The 23,925-nt window shown below is 40.1% G+C and overlaps 1 protein-coding gene across 11 annotated transcripts in view; it reads right to left on the bottom strand.

Annotated features, from left to right (window-relative positions):
- The window catches only part of map4k4 (mitogen-activated protein kinase kinase kinase kinase 4), a 95,401-nt gene extending 82,060 nt beyond the window's left edge, over positions 1-13,341 (bottom strand). For 5 of the 11 annotated variants that reach the window (XM_044364960.1, XM_044364961.1, XM_044364966.1 and 2 more), the window contains exons 1-2: positions 13,003-13,309; positions 12,678-12,743 (exon numbers count right to left, since the gene is read on the bottom strand). In XM_044364960.1, coding sequence (XP_044220895.1) covers positions 12,678-12,743; positions 13,003-13,059 — 123 coding nt within the window. In that variant the 5' untranslated portion in view covers positions 13,060-13,309. Of the gene's footprint in view, positions 1-12,677; positions 12,744-13,002 lie in introns of all 11 variants that reach the window. The other 6 variants (XM_044364964.1, XM_044364968.1, XM_044364958.1 and 3 more) reach the window with 5 other exon arrangements.
- Positions 13,342-23,925: the final 10,584 nt, after the last annotated feature.

Raw genomic sequence — 23,925 nt, 5'->3', positions numbered from 1 at the left:
GGCGTGTGTGTGTGTGCGTGCGGGTGTGTGTGTGTGTGTGTGCGGAGGGGGAGGGGCTGTAATAAGCCAACAGGAGGGACTCTGTGTTGCGCCTTTATCTGGCAAGCCAGTTAGTCTACTTCTTATTCAGTCGTACTAGTCCAGCGCTTAGACAGAGCCAGATTCACTGGGACCAAGGCCCAGCCAAGGATTTGTCTCAACCCTGGAGAGGAAATGATTTCTTCCCCAAAACAGTGTCTGAAGAACACATCTATAACCTCTAAAACACAGATGATCTAGCAGTGCTTACCTTCCCCACAAAAAAAAACTGTAAGCACAGTGGGCCGGGGTAGTTAATCCCCTTTTTCATGCTGCGTCAGACTCAACAAACCATTTTTAGCCAACTTTTGTGTTGTATGAACAAACTGGCTGCACTGTAGGTTAGACCTCAACAGGCCTGACTAGTTGTGATGTCACAAATTTGCATCGTCACATCACGTTTCATCAACATTGCTGTGATTTTTTTTTTATTTACATACAGATAATATAACATGAATAGACTTTAACACACTTAAAAAAGCATCTTGAAATTACTAAAAAAAATCACTGACACCACAGATTGCTGTCAGTGATTTTATTCAGAATACAGCTGCAACCATTTGTCAACTAATTGGTCCAATTGATTTGCTTGATTTCTCATTTAAGGTTAAAATTAGCTACTTTTCCTGGTCTTAACAGTACAGTAAATTGATGACATCTAATGACATCACTGTGGGTTGTAATGTGCATTATAACTGTTTTCTGATCTTATATAGACAGACTTTATGTTCAATCAGGCAAATAATCACTATATTAATTGATTATGAAAATCATTATTAGTTGCAGCCTCATATTAAAATCAGTAATTGGGCAGCAGACTGTATGATCACAATATAATTCCAATGAAAGTTAATAAACAATAATAGTGATTTATTGCCAAGTCTCATCTATGATAGAAACACATTACTCTCCTCAGCCTTCCTGCCCAACAAAAAGCGAGAGCCTCTGCTATAAAGCTGTGACTCCACCACAGTGGATATCCCACTCCTGACTACAGAGTAGCTTTTTGAAAATGAGTTGCCTGTCTGAGCTTAAAGCAAAGGACTGCTCAACAGGTTTCTTACTTAAAGCCGCAATTCACAACAGTCACTAAATGTGATGATATGTACTTGTTTATGACTGTATGGCAACATGTTGCAGAGCCCAGTTACCACCCGGTGTAGGACACATACACACAGTAACTGCACTTGTGTCAAACTTCCCCTCCAGTCATGTTTTAAGCCATATAAAATCATGCTGGCATGTTTTCAAATGACATCACTTGTAAGTACCGTTTTACTTGTGTGAACATCTTTAAACCACTTCCCAACCCCGACCCCCCCAGCACCACCACCACCACCACTCCCGACACGCGGCGCCCAGGTGGCAGCCATTTTGGCTCTAAACAGAGAGGCTTTCAGTAGGTTTTATCAGGCAGGAGCAGGTCACAGATAACAGAATGAAGGGGCTGTTGTACGAGACGCTAGCTAGCGCTGTGGAAAATCAATAAGGGTGGAGCCCTGGGAAGAAAGAGTGAGGCATGAAACCCATCTAGAAACACTGGACATGCGTGACTGATGCACTGACCTTGGAAATATGATGTTTATGTGTGTGTGTGTGTGTGTGTGTATACTCATGACCCATGACCATTTAGCTGAAAGACTTTTCATCTTGATAGCATTTATCTTCGGAAAAACAATTGGTAAAAATCTTTGCTTCTGCTGGAGCTTCACTCTTCCTGCGACAAATACATTTCTAACTATGTTGTTAAATGTTATGATATCACTATTGTAAGAGACTGTTTGAGGAAATCAATCCAGATGAAACATATTTTCAACTTTGAGTGAAGTTACTCCTCAAATCTTCCAGCGTCTACACAGTCCTGCACTCTTTATACTGTCCTCATTTAGCAAATTCCAACAGTTCCTGCTTTATTACTTCAGTGTGCAGCTTCTACTCACATTTAATTTACCGATTGCCATCTGGTTTAAAGTACAAGTGCCTGCAGATGACAGACAATGAACCACATTAAAAAAAAAAAACACATCTTTAGGACATTTTTCTTGTTTTTTTATCACCACACTTAAAATGTTATGTTAACAAGAGGAGCCAGGGGATGATTATGAGGCTTATTGTTTTGGTTTTACATCCTGCAACTTTATTGTTCTACTTCTCACTGTTCCCATAACAACGTTTTTGTCTGTGATAAACCCACCGTACACTACTTGACCAGCACCAAACGACAACCAGACAAAGTTAGCGACAAGCTAGCAAACATAACGGAGCGTTTAGCTGCTAAAAAGGTATTTCTGTCCACAAAAATCATCCTCATTTGTTACCCTGACATTAAAAAGTACGATTTAATTGTGAAACACCAGATTTATGTGTTCTTTTTCACTATTTTCCAGAGACTGAGTCAGGTTTTCCTGCTGCTTCTCCATCTGGACTTTAGTTTTGGTCACATGGACATTGAGTATTTAAAGGTTGTGGCTTGTCAGCAGTTATGAAAGCATGACTTATAAAACACATGCAAAATACCATTATTAATTACAGAAACTTTATGCTCTTGTGTGAAGCTCGGATCTTAAAAAACCTGCATTCATGTGTCTTCTCAGCTCGTCAGTGCGACAGCAGCGAGAGACACCAGGGCGAACACAAAGGGATGTCTGTCCATAACGAGAGACATAATCAGCCTAATAAACAGCAAATCTTCTTTCACAGTGATACAATAGCCTCTTCACTCAGAGATACAACCCCACGACCTCAGCTTTCAAATTACATTTCAGGCATTTAAGCTTATCCAGAGAGATGTACAATGAGAGCCACTGAAGCTCATAGTTTAACTCCAAACGATACAGAGAGTAACACAACACAATGTAGGCCAAGAGAAGCAGATCCATGAGATTAGGTGCATGAATATAGAGCAGAGTACGAATCAAACCTCAAAGCCGGGCAGAGTTCAGACATTGGTTTACTCACTGATGTATAAACTGGACTGACATGAGTCAAATTTGAGCAGAAGGAAAAAATAATTCATCATACAACTGACATGACTATCTGGAGTCTAAGCAGTCTTGGAATATTTGAGAGTTTGTGATGCGTTTATAATACAAAAAAGTCGCGGAACAAAAAGAAGACGAAGAGAGAGAAACAAATGAGAAAGAAGATAAAAGGAAGCCGGAGAGAAAGAAGAAGTAGATAGCGATCACTCGACAGGCAGGTTGAGATACTGGAATGAAATTATAACACAGGTTGTGACATCGCTCATAAAGGAAAAGGGAGTGTCATTTAAAAGAAATGTAAAGTTCACCACAGATGTGCAGATGATCAGTGTGACTGATCTTAAATACTGTGGTCTGATTGGTCTGTGGGACTGAAAACATGAACTGGTGAGAAAAAACAGTTTCAATGACAAAGTGACACTTATTCTATACCTTACTTTGAGAAATAAACATATTTTGACTAAATAAATTACAATTTAAAATTGGCAGGATTTTTATTTAAATCAGGGCTCAGATCAAACAATAAGCAAACAAATCTGAGCAGACATTCAGTGCCAGCTTTCTGTACTTTTTAAATACTCCATGTTTTGAATATATTTCAGTCGGTACTAAAAAAGGACTGAAATTTGACTGCCAGCCCCATCAACCACAGTGTGCTAGTTCACAACAGAAAATCTCTATTTGGTTTCTTCTTCCTTTGTGAAAATGTCTCAGCGACACTTCCCACATCAGAGACAGAGAGAAAGAGAGAAACGCTCTCTTGCTACAACAAGAAGCCGCTTCACACTGTCTGTATGCATCCACTGCTTCACCCGCCGGCACATCAACACATACTGTAGCTGTATTATATAACAGTCCTCGCAGGGAGCCGGCGGACACCCGACCAAAACAGTACGAAAGGGCATTTTGTTGATTATGATGAGTTTTTAAAAAAAGACGTGTCATTGGGACAAAGTCGTTTTAAGTCTGAGAATATATTCCTGCTGTCATCAGAATTACTGCAGTGATAATACAAAGTTAAAAGGCAAAGAGAGGTTGATAATGCCACATTCATGTCATGTGGGTTGCAAATAACATTCGCTTGGTCAGTAATGCAAAAAATATCCATCACAATTTCCCAGAGAGCAAGATAATGTCTTCAAAGAGGCTCTTTTTTGTCACACAGACCAAATAGTAACTAATGACATGAAAATCTGAGGAAGGATGTGTATAAAGAGGGGAAAATGAAGAGCGGCTACTATGATTGTTAATATCTCTCGCTCTTTATCACTTCCTCCTCTTCCTCTCAGCATGTGCTGTCTCACGCTGAGGGATAATACTGTAGCCGCCACGGTGCCTTCCATCAACATCAACAACACCCCACCCCGACCTCCTCCTTACTCCCATCCCCACAGAGACACGTGACCCGGGCTGAGGAGAACGACAGACCTTCCTCTTCTGCTTTTCTCTTCCTCCTCCTCCTCCTCTTGAATCTGTCCTCATTACCTAAACCTTTTTCCTCCCCTTCCTAATCGCCCTCTTTCTCCTCTTGTGGATGCAGCCTGACCCTCGCATTCCACATAGAGGATGGGCTCTCAGTGGCCAAAGAAGAGGAGGAACATCTTTTTCCATCTTCATCCAGGCTCAGCACAGGGCCTGAGTGTTTTAACACGGTGTCTCTGCAGCTGAGCGAGCTAAAGGCCGTCAGTGTGAACTTGCACCGTTGTGATTTTTGTAACAGCCTCTCTTGTCTGTGCTTTCACACCCTGCTGACTTCTGGCTAATAAAGCAGAAATCCAGGAAGTCAAATACAGAGAATGAAGGCGTGTTGCAACCAGAGCAGGTTAGCAGGTGTTAAGCTGCAGGACGTTGAACAGGTGATAATGGAGACACGGTGAGAGAGTCCTCAGTTAATAGAGTTCTCACTTTCACAGACTTCATATACTATTAATATCCCCTCCAGACATTTATTAAGACATAGTGCCAGGTTCAAAATACTCTGCTTGGAACAATAATGTGTGTCTGACATGGATTTTCCACAGAAAAGTATAATTACCACTCAATTACATCTACTCATTCCTCATTAAAAATATCCAGAATCTATCAATATGCAAATATATTTCATCTCATAAGTTTAACTGCTGGACACAAGATCCTACTTCACCATAAAGTCCATTCTCACTGTTTGTGCACTGGAGGCTTCTAGTTTCCACATCACACTTGTATAAGTTTTATATCAGACCAGGATTGGTTCCAAGCTACTTTTGATGTCACAAATCCTGCTCGTAGGTCCATCCCTTACAAATCAGATTTTCAATGAGCAGAGAGAAACTTCCCCCCTTGCTGATGATGTGAATGTATCCACTGAGACTCACTAGCAGCAGCAGCAGCAGCGGTACAGTCACTGCATCGCTCCACACAGTGAGCATCAAAGAACGTGACCCAGATACTGTCTCAGGCTGTGTGTCTTATTTTTAGCTTAGCTGTAGCTAGCAGGCAGAGCAGCTCACTGCTAACAGACTCATTAACAGAGGTACCAAGAATGTCACCACGGTGTATCATTTAAAAATCTGTGTATTATCACTTCTATAATTACTACATGATGCGACTTGTGTTTGCACCCAATATATCATCAGTGTTTCAACGTTGCTGCGGTATTCTTTACAGTTAATGATGTCAGTGTCTCTCTCTGTCAACCACCCAAAGCTACAGATACATTTCATGCTAAAACTGAAACTTTTCTTATTCAGCTCATTGAGATTACTGAATAGGATTAATGATTATCTAGCAATGTAATCAAGATAAGTGCATTTGCACTTCAAGCAAATGATCCTGTGAGCGCTAGCAACAAGCTAAGTTCCTCATGCTTTCAGGAACATGTAGGCTATGACTGTAAAATACCATAAAAAGGAGTTTTTGTTCCAGGAAACACTCATTCATTGAACAAATTTGAAATGTTTCCACCTTTTATCACTCCAAGCTGTTGTGACGGATATTTTTGCACTTGTGGTGAACCTTTAGACGAAAAGATTAAACAGTTATTCACCAAAAAAAAAAAGCAGTATTTGTCCATCAACATGGAAAACAATAGTCGGGCACACAAAGCAAGCACGACTTCTCCATCGTAAATCGTGACACAGTCAAGTTCCTGCTGCTGCTATCAGCGGCAGAGCTTCCACTTCTTCTGTTTGGAAAGGTCACAGTAGATAACAGTAGTTTTGACTGTAAAGAAAAGTTCCCAGTGGAGACACAGCTTGCTTTACCGCTACCGCTGCTGCTGCTGCTGCTGCTGCTGCTGCTGCTGCTGCTGTTGGTCGTGGCCGTGCTGCACTTCCTGTGCTATGAAAGGTCACAGCAGACACGACTAACATTCCAGTTTGAATAGCCGGAAGGTCGGTGAGCCAGCTTTGCATGAGTCTATTCCTTCTGACAGCTTTGTAGTTCCTCCACTTTACAGAGCAAGGGCTGCCCTATAAATAGCTTCCTGATAGAAGTGGGTTAAGTAGAAAACAATAGAAATTCAAAGTGTGAAATGTTCAGCCTCTGATGACTATATGAATATTTTCTGATATATTTTTCTGTTAAAGCAGCTGATAGCCGATGATTCTGGTTGATATATTTAAATATAAATGTATAGAAATATCCAGCACTTCCCGCCCCGAGTGTTGCTCTCATCAAGATGGTAGACGCCAGAGCTGAAACCATTAGCTGACAAGTTGGTCAACTGGAAATGAATCAACAGCAGTTTTGACAACCGGTTATTCATTCAAATACCAATCTCTGTCTGGCTTCAGCCTCTCAAATGTGAGGATTTATTACTTTTCTCTGTTTTAAATCATTGACAAATGGGATATTTGGGTTTTTTTGGACTGTTGGTCAGACAAAATATTTGAGGATAGAATCTTGGATTCTAGAAAACTGCCGTGGGGGATTTTTCACTATTGTTTTGGTTAAATGAAGTAATAGATAAATCATTTAATAATGTCATTGAGAATTTAACAGACTTTTCTGTAGAAATATCCTGTTTAATACAAGGCCGTTATTGTCCTAATAAACCAACATAGCCAAAGAGTAGATTTGTCCTGTGTGTGGACTGTTAACTTGCACATGAACATGAAACATCACCAGCGATATGTTCCCTTCTTCAGTTCGGGACATGGACTTACAGAAGCGCGTGCACTTTGACATGCAGGCGTTCAGTGAAGTGATGCGGCACACTTCCTCTGTGGGACATGCAGTGATGCTGCCCTGCCCTGCTGATGACAGGCTGGTGCTGGGGAGCCACACCCAGCTGCACTTTATCAGCAACACCAGAAAAAAAACACGCATCTTTCCTGTTGTAAAGTCAGATTTCAGAGAAGCAGTGGAAGTCAAACTGCTTTGAGTGTTTTTTATATTACTTTCCTGTTTCCAGCTCCATTAATGTGATGATTTGTTGGTTGGTCGGTACATTAAATATCTACAGGGTTTTGGATTGCAATTTGAAACATTTTTGAAGAGCGATAGATTCATTGATAATGAAAAATATCATTAGTTGCAACCCTACAAAAAAAGTTTCCTGCGGATACAAAATACTGCTGACAGGCTGTTAATCAAATCTATCATATCACACCCGCTCTTACTTCTCTTCACTGGCTCCATGTGAACTCAACAAAAACATTAAAAGAAGATACTCTGCACATTTCCAGGTTTATATTTATATTCTGAGGCTCTACTGGAATATCTCTGCATGATTTACAGTTCAATAACTCCATATTTATCTTATACTGGCCCGTCACACAGCCCCTCAGTTCAGCCTCTGTCTGAAACAGGCTGTTTTACTTCCTGCCAATCAGGAGGCCTCGTCTACAAACCATGAAACAAACTATAGTAGTAGGATTTCCCATGTCCCATATAACCCTGGATCAACAGCATTCTTACTGGCAGGTGAATGACCAACACCAATCTAAGGATGGAATACCAGCTGATGAATACTGGTAAACCTATAGTCAGTTTGTACCTAGAATCAACAGCATGGATGTGAGTAAAAATGAGAATGTGGACCCTGCTGCTGATGCTTTAAGTCCTCCGATCTGAAAGGTAAACAGGACTAACATTTGCTTTAAAGGGAACCTCTCAGTGGTCTTCATCATATCTGACACGTGTTTGCCTGGTACACTACAGCAAGGCTCCAGAGAAATCTTCCCATAGTGCTGAAATGACAGGTTAGGGAAATAAGATTACAATACAGTGCATGAGTGAGACACTCCATATTTGCATTGCAAACCCAAGTTCCACCTCTGTTGTGTTAAAGGTTTCTCCCTACACAAGATAGCTTAGATCACCTGCAGTACAATCTGACTGTTTTGCACATTTTATCGTCATTATTCATTTAAAGACAGAGATAAAGTAGAGTTTCTTTGTCCGGTGTTTAGTGTCTTATGAATAAAGCTCATTTTGTTCAGTTTTACTGACTCTCACGTGAAAATACACACATTTAATTGTGTAGCAGAACGGTAAATGGAGCGTATACAAGTATATATATTTAGAGTTTAATACAGGAAATCAACAATATGCATAATGATTTAATCATTTGAGTCATTTTTCGAGGGAAAATGCAAAAATTTCTCTGGATGCAGTTTCTCAAATGTGAGGCTTTGCCACTTTTCTCTGTTTTATTTTATTGTAAACTGAATATTTTTTGGTTTTGGACGTTAGTTGGACAAAACAAGCTATGTGAAGACGTCACCTTGGACTCTGGGAAACAGTGATGGGTATTTTTGACTATTTTCTTACATTTTATAGATTAAATGTTGAATTTAACTATCAAAAAAACAACTGTCAGATGAATTGTTGATTAAAAATGATCATTGGTTGCAGCCTTATGATAGCTTAAACTGATATTCTGTATTCTTGAGCATCACAATAATAATTTAAACGGTAATAAGATCTACGTAAATTACCAGCATCTTAACTGTGACGTCATCTACACCGCAGTGTCATGCTTTCCCAACTGATGAAACACTACATAAAGATACATAAGAGAGCGACAGGAACCGGGCTGTGGTTTCTAATCTGCTAAATACAGCATAGCCACCAACTTCTCTTCACTGCACTGATGACTTCCGCCGTTTCACTACTTCCTCACAAACATGCCCTCACCGAAAACCCACAACAGTCCGAGAAAAGCGACCCCATATTCACTCTGTTTAAGGAATAAAAATATAAAGGTTTGATGTCTTTGCTTATCTTAAGACATTTTATGAACTCGACGGTAGCGTGTGTCAGTGAGGCTCAAACGATTACAGCTGTGGCATGAAGGAAGTGAAGCTCTGCCAGTCAAAAGCTCAGCAAGTCATAAATGGGTTAAACCATTTCCTCAGAGAGGGGGATTCCCGGCCCCATACTGAGTGTGGTCTTGCCCTAGAGTTTTAAAAATTCTGTCTGCCTCTTTCTTAAGCTCTGATTTAATTAGTCCCCTTTACCTCCCAGAAACAGAAACATTGTGACCTCTGACCTCTGTACTCTCAGTTTGCATCTTTTTTCAGTCATATTGATTATCGGGGTTTTATTCAGGTCCTACCGCCCCTTTTTAGCCAGTGAACAAAAACACATTGGTGATTAAAGAATAAGTGCTTCTCTCTCTTTCTTATTTCCTCTTTGCTCTGCGTCTCTCTCTCTCTCTCTTCTCTTCTCTCTCTCTCTCTCTCCCCTCTATTTTATTTTTCCATTCCAACAGCTGTTGTCGGTGCGCACAGCTGCAACCGGCCTTCAGTCAGTCACACTCTAGCAAGCTATTCGCTGGCCTGGGAAGCCCAACCAATCGCTAAGTGTTGAGGATCAAGTGCACATGTGCAGACCCAAACACACACACACACACACACGTTTTTGGGTCAGATGTTTGTGAGGCAGGCAGCGCAGACAAAAAAGAGCTGGGTTCATCCTCACTCAAACTCGCATGGCACACGTGGTTGTGATTCACCGAATCCTGAGGAACTAAACTCAAAATGTCAAGGTTAATTTGTGCTCTAGTTCATCTGAGCATTTCCACAACCACTTGTCCCCCCCCCCCCCCCCCCCCACTTTAATGAAACGTTTACAGCAGCCACCGTCCTCCCCGAAGCCACAAAAACAGAAAAAAAACACAAATGAAAGAAAAAAAAAACTCAAAAGCAAATCCAGACTGAATTTCTCCCAACCTAGAAAGATATGACCCAACTCAGCACATGGCACCCACTCTGCTTAATTATCAGGAGACATTTCATTGTACACACGAGGTAACGACGGAGCGGGCGTCCGCAGAGGCTCGCCTCGGGGCCGGCCTCATTGTCCATGACCATACAATCTGATTCAAAGTGACACTCGACTCACTGAATCACTGAACGCTCCCGGTCACTTGTGTAATCCTCAGAGGCAGAGATACAGTAGTCCTTGAGACCGTTCTGACGCCATATTGTACATGTGTAAAAATAAAGCCTGTTAACCCCCGAAACATGCCAGAGAGTCAATGCCAAAAGTTTAGGTGTCAACACATTCCTGAACAAACTCCTGGAACATGTATTCTAATTCTTGATTATTACATCACAGAAAGACAGAAAGCTTTCAGCTGAGTGTCTCCCAAACATCTCATGACCTCATTATGATGTAGCCATTGAGGTTGAGTGACAGCCCTCACTGTGTTTTCTCAAATCTGAGGCCCAAAATGGCTCCTCATGTACATTATGCTACTTATCAAGCACAAATGTCTGGTTCCATCATCTCAACTGTGATGATTTGCTGCTGTTCTCTGTTTCATATCACAGCAAATTCAATAAAATTGGAAAAATATGTTCACACTTTTTTTTTTTGCGCTACCTTGTTCGAGTATGTCAGAGCCTGAAGAGCATATCTCAGTGCTAGCACATGGAAGCTATCACAGGTTGAAAGGCTGAAATCAGAAACTATATCAAAAACTGTTAAATCAGCTGTTATACAATGCTTTTCATAAATAAAGTTGATTCTATTCTTAAGAGTATAACCTTATTATCTCAACTTTCATTCACCTTTTTTTTTTTTTTTTACCTTGTGAGGTTTGATATAAGAAATAAAACGCCGTCATTTACAGAGACTGGAGAGAAAGCCTGAGCGTTGAGCTTAGTCATTCATTTCCACAATCCTGTCTCCAGGTGTGTATTCTCATCAGGAGGTGACACATTCTCCTCTGGCTCTGCTACACTAATGCAGCGTTCAATGTCATATGGAAGTTGATGTGTTTAGCAGTACGTACGCACAGCTAACATCGACATCCAAGTGTTTAGTATGACTGAGAATCTCTTTTTTATGAAAGCTTAGTCCATAATTCAAACATAACTTACTGTTTGTTTTGGTAATTGCTGACTGTACTACACCACAGGTCAATATTGGAATATTATTCATTCAATATGTATAAGTAACCATGGCGATTTGGTTTCCTGAGTTATCCTACATGCAGACATTTGTGGTTAATCACAAAGCTAACCGCAAGTCTTGGTGTTCAAACATTATCTAGCTGCAACACTGCAATGCAACACAGTAGAAAAAAGATAGGAAATCGGTTAATCTTACAGGAAAAAGCAAACGAGAGTCAATCACAGCTGGACACAGCTTTGACTTGCAGTTTGCGGCACACAACTGTCTGCGAGTAGATTTATCTGACAGCTTGTAAGTCTTAACCCTGGGAATCTTCCATCCCTCATGACAGTAATATGACATCATTCCAAACAAATTTATTTTCCTGCTGCAGACACCAGTGTTCAGAAACAGTAAAAGCTCTGGTGAACTGCAGAAACACCGTGGTTCAGCAGGCATCACGCACAACAACAAAATGTGCATTTCCTCTCAAGGGAGCGCTGCATGTGACTCATTTCAAAGTGACACAACTGAGTAGAAACCAGTGCTCCTCTTTCCTCTGCTCTCATTTCTACCGAGCAACAGCAGGATGATGTCGCTGCTCGGCTCTGATGGGGGGAAATCTGGGCCGCCAAAGCACCAGATCTCCATCAATTGCCTTTTCCACAATGTGCGTGTTGGGATGAACAGGCCTATCCCCATTAATGCAGCACAGAACCACTCCAGCAAAAAAAAAAAAAAGCCTGCTAGGCAATGGTGTGTTCACAAATGCGCAATGAAACACCGCCCACCCAATGGCGCACAAGTCGGTCAGCGTGGTGAAGGCTGTCATGCACGGATGGGGTTGTCTTGATCAGTGCAATGCAAGGCGTGCAGTGTGCAAGGAATGTTTTACTGGGGTGTGGATGCGAGGAGGAGGAGGAGGAGGAGGGAGGAGGGACCTCACTGGGACCAAAATAGGTGTAAAGGGAGGATGGTTGCATCGCTAGAATGAAAAAAAAATAATGAATGGATGTGAAGCAGTGAGAGGGCAAAATGCTATCAGAGAGATAATCCAGTCCAGACCGCACCGGTCCCGAGTCAAGGAGGGGAGGGGACGTGTTATAATCAACGTGTTCCTGAGACCGTGAGAGGGGAAAAATACATAAATGCATGTTTGTGCTCCAGTTTCCGCCCGTTTGTTCTCTCGGCTGGAGCTTTAACACACACACATACACACACACACACATATATATACATTCAGAGAGAGAGAGAGAGAGAGGGAGAGAGAGAGAGATGGAGGCTCAAACCAACCTTGTAGACTTGTCCATAGGTGCCATTTCCGACCACTTCCACCAACTCGAAAATCCCAGCAGGATCCTGTATTGACAAGTATCAAAACAAACAAATATGAAAACGCCCGATTAATCAATTCCCTGTTTTAATTACAATCGGGTATGTTCGATGCAGGAGCCGGCTGCGCCCGGTTTACTGGCCTCCCATGCCAGCGGATATTAGACAAAGAAGAGCCTCCGCAGGGCTGTGTCAACAACTGCTTTGCTTACTACATGACTGTGTTGTTATTTGTGAGTGTAAAAAGATGAAATGCACTCTGGAAATGTCTGTGACACACACTCACCCGCAGGGATGCCAGGTCTATATCCACCAGACTTTTGGCCGGAGAGTCGTTCGCCATTTTTGTAAAAAAACGGGGATAAATCAGCGGAATAAAGGCGTGTTTTTAGTCTCCTTCAAGCTGACGGTGCGTGTCTCATCGTCGGGTGGTTTTATTTTTTAATCCCGGTGCTGATATTTTCAATCAAGGCGCGTTTTTCTCTCTTTGTAATCCCAGACAGAAGCTCCGCTGCTGCTACATACCGACCGAGTGCCGAAACCCTGCCTCTCTCTCTCTGCCCCTCTCTCTCTCTCTCTCTCTGCCCCTCTCTCTCTCTCTCTCTTCTCTGCCCCTCTCTCTCTCTCTCTCTCTCTGCCTCTCTCTCTCTCTGTTTCTATGGGTCTCTCTCTTTCTCTCTCTCGCTCTGCCTCTCTCTCTGCCCCTCTCTCTCCCTCTCTCTCTCTGCCTCTCTGTGTGTTTCTATACGTCTCTCTCTCTGCCTCTCTCTCTCTGCCTCTCTCTCTCTCTCTCTCTGCCCCTCTCTCTCTGTGTTTCTATGGGTCTCTCTCTTTCTCTCTCTCGCTCTGCCTCTCTCTGCCCCTCTCTCTCCCTCTCTCTCTCTCTCTCTGCCCCTCTCTCTGTGTGTTTCTATACGTCTCTCTCTCTGCCTCTCTCTCTCTGCCTCTCTCTCTCTCCCTCTCTCTCTCTCTCAATTCAATTCAAAGAGCTTTATTGGCATGGGAAACAGACGTTTACATTGCCAAAACAAGTGTGAAATAAAAACAAAAAAAGTACATAAACAGAAGAATTGTGATTTTGTAGACTTGTAATTAAAAATATAAATACACATAAGTGTGAACTATATAAACTCTGTCACATGTTGTTCTTATAAATGAATGTATTTCAAGATATTTGTTCTGTATGTATGTACAGTATATATGTCTATGGACAGAGGTCAGCACAGTGCAAATGGCCAGTGCAGGAATACACAGGTGACTGACAGTCTTAATGGTGGTTGTTTTCCACTGGACGCCCTTTTCCAGTCACAACAGCTCATAAATCTTGCTGCTGTGTTTATACATTGCTGTATTTCGCCCAGCAGATATGGAAGTTTTTTTGTTATTAGCCATGTTTTTAAAGTCTTTTTGGGAGATTGTAATCTGTGGGTAGTGTATGTCTCTGATGTCTTGGTACAGTTGGCAGGTGGTTAAAAAGTGCAGGACAAGACCCTCCACCAGACCCTCGTGCCAAATTGAATCAAAGGCTTTTTTTTTTTTTTTTAAATCAACAAATCTGGAGAATAATTTGTTTTTGTCTTTGTTTATTTGGTTGTCAGTTAGGGTGCTGAGGGTGAAGATTTGGTCTGTTGTGCAATCATTTGGTAAAAAGCCAATTTGGGATTTGCTCAGGACATCATTTTCAGTAAGGAGTTGTATGAGTCTGTGTTTATGATCATACAGAGGGTTTTTCCAAGGTTACTGTTGACACAGATCCCACAGTAGTTATTGGGGTTGAATTTGTCTCTCTCACTTTTGTGGCGTTGTCAGACCTTGGTTCCAAATATTGGGGAAGATCCCAGAGCTAAGGACGATGTTAAAGAGTTTTAGTATCGCCAACTGGAATTTGAGGTCTGTGAGTTTTATCATTTGATTTAGGATGCCGTCAACACCAGCAGGCCTTCTTGGTTTCAAGTGATTTTATTTTGTCTTGTAGTTCTTTTAGTATAATTAGGGAGTTTAACGGGTTCTGGTTCTGGTTCATGGTTGACTCTAAACTTTGTGGCTTATCTTGTATGTGTTTTTGCTGTTTATTCTTCTCTATTGTACCAAAGAGACTGAAGAAGTGGTTTACCCATACATCTCCATTTCGGATGGGGAGATCCTCATGTTTTTGTTTGTTTAGAGTGTTCCAATTTTCCCAGTAGTTGTTTGTTTATATGGATTTTTTTCCTTACTGTATTTTATACTGTTCTTATGTTTCACCATAGTGAAGACATATGTTCTGGTTGTCTGGGTCTCCATGTTTTTGGTTTGATAAGTTCCTTAATTGCTTTCTGAGGTTTTTACAGTCATTGTCAAACCATTTGTCATTGTTGTTAGCTTTTTTGGCATTTCTATTTGAGGGCTTTAGGTTTGATAAAGAGGCTGAAAAGGCTCCTCTCTCTCCATCCCCTGCCCCTTCTCTCTCTCTCTCTCTCTCTCTCTCTCTCTCTCTCTCTCTCTCTCTCTCTCTCTCTCTCTCTCTCTCTCTCTCTCTCTCTGACAGGGACAGCCCAAGACATTTTGGGGCCCTAAACACATTTGATTGGCCCCTCACCCCCAAAGCGGTAACTGTATATTTACCAATCCTCAGCCTCTTAGAACACTTTAAAACTTTACCCTATAAAAATGATTTGTAGGGTTAGTTGTGCATTGAGGTCATAGCTATTTAACTTTCACATGTCACCATAACTACACTGCAGGCTACACCATTAGTAACCCCTTCAAAAATACAATTACTCATCAGGGCTACAAACAAGCCCCCAGGACCGGCACTGGGCTGTGAAGTTAATCTGACATAGTGGTCAAATTGTGTAATTACAATGTCTGAGTCCGTCACATGATGCGCACTGGCCCAAAATGCCTATTCACCATACTCGATTATTGGAAAAATGAGCAGCTGTAAAATGGTGAATAAATTTTCTGAGGATAACAACTATCAGAATTGGATCCATTCAGTCCAATAACATTTGGAAAGTCTAAAAGAGCCACATGATTAAATTATTTTATCCTGTTCAAATGAACAAGGAGCCAACTGGAAGTCAGCCGGCTCGGCCAGCTGAAGTCTGGGGCGCACATGCTCTGAACAGTCGGCTGGAGAAAGACTTTGGTGAACATGCTTGATGGACCCAAAAACGCAGAAGCGCGGCAAAGACTGCAGAAACATGGCAGACTTTTTTTGGCTTCATCTGCCACTTTCATAGGAATGAATGCGCACCATCTTTGAATGCAGTATCCAGTTTTCCATGCTACAGAGGCTACACCATGGATGTGTTAAGGAGAACTGGATACCGGACTCAAAGATGGCGCCCCATTCATTCCTATGAAAGTTGCTCAGTGGCGCATGAAGCCAACTTCCTGCTGTAAAGAAATTACCCGGATATTCTGATGTCCTGATTTTTGGGCCCATAGAGCATGCTCACTAGTGACTTCTGCTGGATGAGCTGGCTAACTTCTGGTTGACTCCTCGTTCACCTGAATGAGGATAAAATAATTTAATCATGCAGCTCTTCTAGACTTTTCAAATATTATTGGACCAAATGGATCAAATTCTGATAATAAAACGAATCATGTCGCAGGGGTTGTGATGCTCAAAGAAATGTATTTACCGTTTTATAGCCTTTTCCATGATTGTGTGCAGGAAATATGCTTTCTGGGTCAGTGTGCATCTCGTGAAAGACTCAGAAGTTGTAATTACATGGTTCAGCCACTATGTCAGATTGGCTTCACAGCTCGGCGCTCTTCCTCAGGGCTTGCGCTACAGAAATAGCCTATCACGTAGAAACCACAAGAACTGTGATTGATCAGCTTCAGCAGCTTTTCTATCCACCCTCAAATTTCCAATGCAAGTGGAGATTGTTAAAGAGCATGGCTGGATTAAGCTTTTATGGGACACCGGGGCAAAAATTTGTTGTTGGGCCCCTGTTGACCCCTATTATACATTGTAGTACTCCAGAGCTGAAATGATTGGATGATTAATTGGTTAGTCAACTGACAGAAAATTGGCAACTATTTTGATAATTTTTGTTTAAGTCATTTTTCAACACAGAAATGTTCAAAATTCCCTGATACCAGTGATACCATATTTGCTAATATTCATGATTTTCTATGAAAGTAAACTCAACATCTTTGTGTTTTTGACTGTTAGTCAGACAAAAGAAGTCATCTGAATATGTTAACTTGGGCTTCAGAGAATAATGATCGACCTTTTTCACTACTTCCTGATATTTTGTACACTGAACAATCAATCAGTTAAAGAAGATAATTGTCAGACCTATTGATAATGACAATAATTGTTGGTTGCAGCCTTACAGTACCCTTATGATGCTATGATGGAGTAATACCACCCTCAGTATTGTGTGTGGAATTTAATAAAACACAACCGGGTAGTTGCCCGCTTTGCTCGGTTGGTAATCAGCCTTGGGTCAAGACAGTATTAAGCATTGAAGACAGGCTCCATCTAGTGTTGCGGTGGTGCATGCTATAGATTAAATCAAAACCTATGCCGAACCTACAGCATTTGTTAACTTCTTGCATCAAGTAGAAATCCAGCTTCATGGAGGAGACACACTGAACATGACAAGCTGGAGTCACAGCAGCTAAACTTAGGACATAAATCAATATTCCTGCTTGTGTTTCCACCAAATAAATGTATAAATCTAGTGATATAATGAAATATATGAATCGTAAATGCAAATATGTATCTGACAGGCACTCTCTTTCTTTGCTTAATTAATTTAATGTTTAACGATGAATTTACATTAACTATTCTTGTTCTCCCTCCACGTCTCTTCCTCTCTCAGTCTTTGTTTGCATCTCTGCCTACGTCTCTCCGTCAGATAGATACAGGGCAATTAGAGCATGTGAAATGGAAACAGTGATTAATATTTCAGTACTGCTTTCACTACTCTACTGTTGGTTGGAGGGTATGATATCCAGACTTATATCTTCCTGCCATCGCTCTGACCTGTCAGCTGCCCTGCTTGAGTGTGTGTAGCCAACCCAGTGTCACATCAAAATGTGTAATAGCTACATTGGTCCACAGCACAAAACATTAGTTTCACAATAACAGCTGCAAAATTGTGAGATGCCTATATTTTTTTTGGCCTATTCTTTACTATTGGCCTGCATCCACGTCACATGACAGTCCAGTTTCTGTCTGCGAAAATAAACCAAAAAAATGGCTGCCATTCCTTTTATTCTCAGTGGAAAATGCAATATTTTAGGATAGTTTCGGCATTAAAATGCATTTTGATAACATTTCCAGTGACAAATGTGCATTTTATTTTCATAATCTTCATTCAGTGAATGTATATGATGTTTAGTTTGATGTTAGTTTAACGTGAGATTTTTTCAGGCTTTCTATCGTTGCTATGGTATTGGCTATGTACACTGCTGCTGTATCGCTGAAACCAGGAAGTTACATGCTCTGTAGTTATCTGAGCTGTTATGTTATTTGTGTTATTTTATGTAACTGTTTGATGATGTTCTTTCAATAAAAAACATAGATTTTAGAGCGCCCCAGGGATGAATTGATTTTGAAATCCAGAATTTGAAGCTTTGTGATTGGCTGACTGGAAGACCCGCCTGCAAGTATTTTCCTCACTGTCACCGTGTTAAGGTTTTCTTTTAATGATATCTTTAACATTTCTCAACACAAAAACACAAAAGTGTCCTCGATCACAAATAGGCCAAAAAACCCCAACAAAAAACAGGCATCTCACAATTTTAGAGCCGTTATTGAGAGACTAATAGGTTTTGCGCTGTGGACCAACATAGCTGTTAGTCATTTTGATGTGAGGCTGAGTTGGTGTTGCTCTCACACTACACTTGAATCAAGAACAAGTGCCACATGCTGACAACATATCATGTGAGGGTGATCTCAGCACTCTGGTTTCCAAGTTGTTGATTTGTGTGTTGACAGATATGAATGTTAATTCCAACAACTCAATGTCATCCAACAGTACAAATACCAGACTCGGTCCTTGATGGCTAATGCAGATATTATTTGAATAAAGATCACTAGGGCTTTATACTTTATACTTGGCAGTTTTAAAGTTTCATTAAACCAGTCTTTATATAATAATATTTTAATAAGACATCATAATGATGTGTTAAAGTTTTCAGTGATCTAAATAAGTTGGATGCATTATTTTGATTTTTATGAAGACAAATATGCAATGGCTTCTATAAATAGGCCACTGGAATCAACAGCATCTGGAATCAATTATATCAATTTCACACACATATGAAATGAAAGTTTCATATGTGATGAATTCACAAATAGGCACATGTGGTTATCGGATATAAAGTGTGAAATATCATATTTTGCATGTGAAAACATAACTTTCCCATGTGCTGTTTTGCAGGAATGGACACTTTTGCAGGACACTTGGGAAGTACACTCAAGAAGAGTCGAAAGATTTTCATAAAATTGAACCCGATTTTTGACACTATATGGTTGCACTGTAAACAGACACCAGTTGCTCTGCTGTTGTATTTCTGACAAAGTAGCTGCTCAAGCAGGAATCACTGTAATATTAAACTACACTTTTTATATATTACAACAATTTTGTATTAATCAGCAACTCTATTAACCCTCCCCAAACATATCTACTGTATATTATTTAACAAAACTGTATTAAAGTACCCCTTATTACTACTTGGACATTTTATGCTGTGCAGGATAATGTGTGTGCAGAGTTTGACACTTGAAGGCTATTTTCACATTCATCTGCTGAAGGTGGAAAGTTTCTCTGTGCTCACCTTGAATCTGAGGTTAAGGCGACTAGCTCTGAGCATGATTTGTGACATCACAATGGGTTTTGAAGCCAATCCTGGTGAAGCGTGATGTGGAAATTTGGAAAATCCAGTGCACACACACACACACTGAGAATGGACTTTCAGTGAAGTAGGAGACATCTTGTGTCCAGCAGTTAAACTTTTAAAACAAACAATATGTGCATAAAGATGAAGGGGAAAAGGGAGAGGGAGTAATTTGTACTTTGTACTTTTAACAAGGTAATTGGACTTTTTTGTGCCAAAACTATTTAAGACACAAATTATTAGTCAAAGTAGAGTATTTTTAAACATCTTAAAACATGCCGGGGGGGGGGGGGGGGGTTCTTTAAATTTCATTCCATTGCAACATTATCCTCCTTAAAAGCAAAATTGCAAACATTCAATAACAGAACAGAATAATAACAAAATAATGAGCATAATAGACTAGTAACAACAACAGCCAAAGTTCAACATAAATACATCAGATGACATAAATTTCTTTATATAGCTGAGTCAACAGTAGCTAGTCCATCTGAAAAACATTCTCATGCTGTATGTTAAGACTTCCAGGCATAAACTGCTGTATCACGTCAAGTTGTGGGTTTGGAAAATGTGGTGCACTGCCCTAAAACTTTGGTCTGTACTCTTGAGTGAGTCTTTCCTTTGAAGGTGATGGAGGGGGACGACCCACAGACATCAAAGTATCGCCCACTGGGTGTGCCCTGCTTTCATGAGTTATCTATAGCAGGGATATTTCAAGGATTTCAGGCTGTATAGACATCTACATTTTACTCAAGACCTGGAAAGTACACTCAGACAGGCCAGAGTGGCTCTGTTTATAACTAACACTGCAGGGTTCAATCCCCTCTGGATGTCAGTGTGTTTGTGTGAACTGTTTTCCTTTCTGACCCTTTTTTCCACTTAATTTTACATCATACTGTGTGTCAATTCAGGTCAAAATCTGTTCTTCTTCTCTAAAGAGCTTGTCAAATCTTAGCAAAAGTGTTGTTGTTATTACACATGAGAACTGACTAAAGAATAGTGAGGTGTCAGCATTTTTAATTAACCCATTTTGGTTATACTCTATAATACAGCCTACAATTTGCAGTACTAATAAAATACTTACTGGTACTTAAGTGTAGATACAGTGGAAGAAAACAAGACTGTGGAACAAGGGAGTGACATTGGACATTTTAGAGGAAAGAAGAAATACATTATACTCTAAGTATCTTCATAAATAGTATGGGTACCTATGGGTAATGGGTACAGTACTAACTGAACTGCAGCAATGGTGAGTATCCCTGCCGTCATTTTGGGAATGTAATCCATATATTTTATATCTTCTTCAATCACCCTTCCATCTGAATTTTTGAGAGATTTTCCCAAAGTCCTGTTCATTACCTTACTGACCCCCCCCCCCAACCCCTCCACCCCTCCAGTACTTTATAGGTTCTGCAGGATTGCAGCGTGTTAACATAATTTTTCCCAACCTCCAGTTTTATTTCCCAGTACTCTACCCTATAAGTACCCAGTATTTACAAAAATACTTAGGGTATAATTTAGTTCTCTTTCCTCTAAAATGCCAAATTGGTACTTCCTTGTTCCCCATAGTCCATTTTTCTTCCACTGTGCATACATGTGAGTACCAGTAAGAACCAGTAAGTATTTTACTGGTACATAATTCACTTAAATTATATTGGAAATTGTGGGATGTATCATATGCTTTTTTTAAAGAAAACTTTTTATAATTCTGTGGTTGTTTAAGTATCTTCACTTTACAAGACTATGAAATGCTGGAATACTAAACTAAGAGTGTGTTGTAATTTAATGTTTTGTATAATGCGGCTTCAAAACCATTAGAATGTAACATCAACTAACTTTACAAAAACTGACTAGAAGCCAGTGTACATATGTAAGTGATAATACACAACAAGGTGTCCATATATATATATATATATATATATATAGGTTTTGTCATATCCGCTTAACAATGTGCAACTAAGCATGATGTAATGAAATTATTGTCCATTCTATAAACTTTGTCAGTTCAGATCAAGTTTGGTCATTATATGTTAACACAACATAAAGCTCTGTTGCTATGTATACCAGGAGATTAACATACCCTTAGCACTAAAACTTTGGCTAAGTTGTTTGTGTATTATATGATTTTACCAACTCAGCCAATCAGAAACAAGTATTTGATAACTGTTGTTCACAACTAACAAACAACTGCTTCAGACTGTTGTTTAATCCACAGGATGAGAGTCATTTCTGTGTCCAGTCAGCCAGTAACGTATGATTCACGTTTGACTAAACAAAGTGACAAAATAAAAATAGTAAAAACAGTAGTGTGGAGGACGCTGTCTGAAGTACAACAACGATGTAAGTGACCTGGTTCAACCAGACAAGAGCAACAATGCTGTTTAATCTCTGCTCCAAACACACTCACTGCCATCAATCCACACCTTCAAAGTGGACAGTTTTTCTTGGTGCCAGAATGCACAAAAACAAATACAAAAACACATAAAACAGGACTTGAAAGTTGCTGCCTGCTATTCACAGATAAATATATAATATTTTCATATTTTTTACAGTTCCCGTGGTGACCACAAATACACTGTTTTATTCACTACTGGCTATTGCAAATCTATCTGATTGGTGTCTCTGTTTAGTAAATGCTCTGGAGCTTTCAATCATACCCCACAATCTTCCTCACAATAATGCCCTGTTGTCATGGAATTGCAGATGTTCAAATTTCCATGAATTTTATGTTGACATAAAAATAGAGGCCGAAGTTCATTCTTGACTTTGCAAACAGCAGTTAACAAAACCATCTCACCACAAGGACCATTCAGCATGATCTGTTATTTCCTTTAACATAAATACAGCATTATTTTCTATATCTACATCTATATGTTCTAGCCATATGTGTGCTGAGGTTTAGCTGTACTTGTCACTGAAATTTCTACTTTAATCCCTGTGCAGTTCTCCACTGGAACTACTTTCTATCAAAGAAGTAATTCCAATAAAAACTGCTGACAGTGATTATAGGGGTTACATTCATGAACCAACAATATAAATCTCCATAGTCCTCAGAGTCTAGGTTTAAAATAACTTGCCCTCTTCTCATGTATTATTATTATTAGGCTATAATTATTATAAGCATAACAAGATTGAAGGAATCTCTGTGCATCAGCCAACTCAGAGCTCAGATCATTGCCTCAACAGAGGACTACACACCAGTTACCTCCTCTTGGGGATGGGGAAATCTTTTCAATACCCCAAATAATGACTACCATTGTATATTCTAGCTTACCTAATGCACAGGGGACACTACTGGACTTACACCACAACTAAACCATATGGTATTAATAAAGAGATGATTCTACTATGAACTCTATGATGTTTTTATGATGTATATTTATATGTGGTTTGTCTATCCTATTAGAGGCAGTTATTAGCTGGGGTCAGGAAATTTAAACATCTTTACTATTACAGTAAAGGTTTGCAAATGAATATATGTTGTCTTCATTAGGATAAGAAGCTGCTGCGTCGTTTTAAAAGCTTTACCTATATCTGTATATACACAGTAAGCAAACAGTTGTAGAGAAAGAATCAAATGAATCCTCTGACTGCTTCCTCTTTTTTCTGTCTCCATCGTGTGTGTTTGTGTCTGCAGTTCTGTGCTCGGACGTGTCAAACATGAGCAAACGCTGTCTGTGTTTTAATGTGCAGCTGGTTCCTCACTCTGCACCCATCAGAGGAAACTGTGTGTGTGTGTATGACAGCTATATGAAGAAGGTGAGTAGCAGCTACATCAGCATGTTGAGGAGGTGGGGGGTGAAGCTGGAACACCAGGTTCGTCACTGTAGCACATTTAATATTAAAATCAGGAATAAGCTGAACCTGTATTACCTAAACAGCCTCTGCCCAGATGCCCTCCAGCAAGCCACGTTATTGTTTTCATCTCCGGTATAGCCTGCCAGGATCGAGGGTGTGTTTACTGCATAAATGTAAAGTAGGGTGGTGCTTGAAAACTGCACAGTGCTCAGTCTCAGGACAAACAGAGGAAAAGGTACTAACCTGTGGATGAAACTGAAGGTGCTGGAGCATTTAACCTTTCTCCTCTTGCCATTAATGTTCATGAAAATCTAGTTCCACTAATGTATTCAGCAATCAAAACCCTGTTGGCCTGAATTCACAGGCTCTTGTGATTTTTGAAACAGATAACAAAAGACCTCAGAGACAAAAGAAGAGCTGTGTGTAAAAATCCATAGATATGAAAAACATAACCACCAGAAACCATGGATTTAATTTAATTTCAAGTGTATTACTGCTCTGTGTTATTGTATTTTGATATCTTTATGATTCTATGAAAATATTATGGTAGAAATGTTAGAAAACTTCC

This window comes from Thunnus albacares, chromosome 11 (genome assembly GCF_914725855.1).
Source record: "Thunnus albacares chromosome 11, fThuAlb1.1, whole genome shotgun sequence".
Classification (NCBI taxonomy): Eukaryota; Metazoa; Chordata; class Actinopteri; order Scombriformes; family Scombridae; genus Thunnus; species Thunnus albacares.
This window is presented reverse-complemented; position numbering and strand designations above follow the sequence as displayed.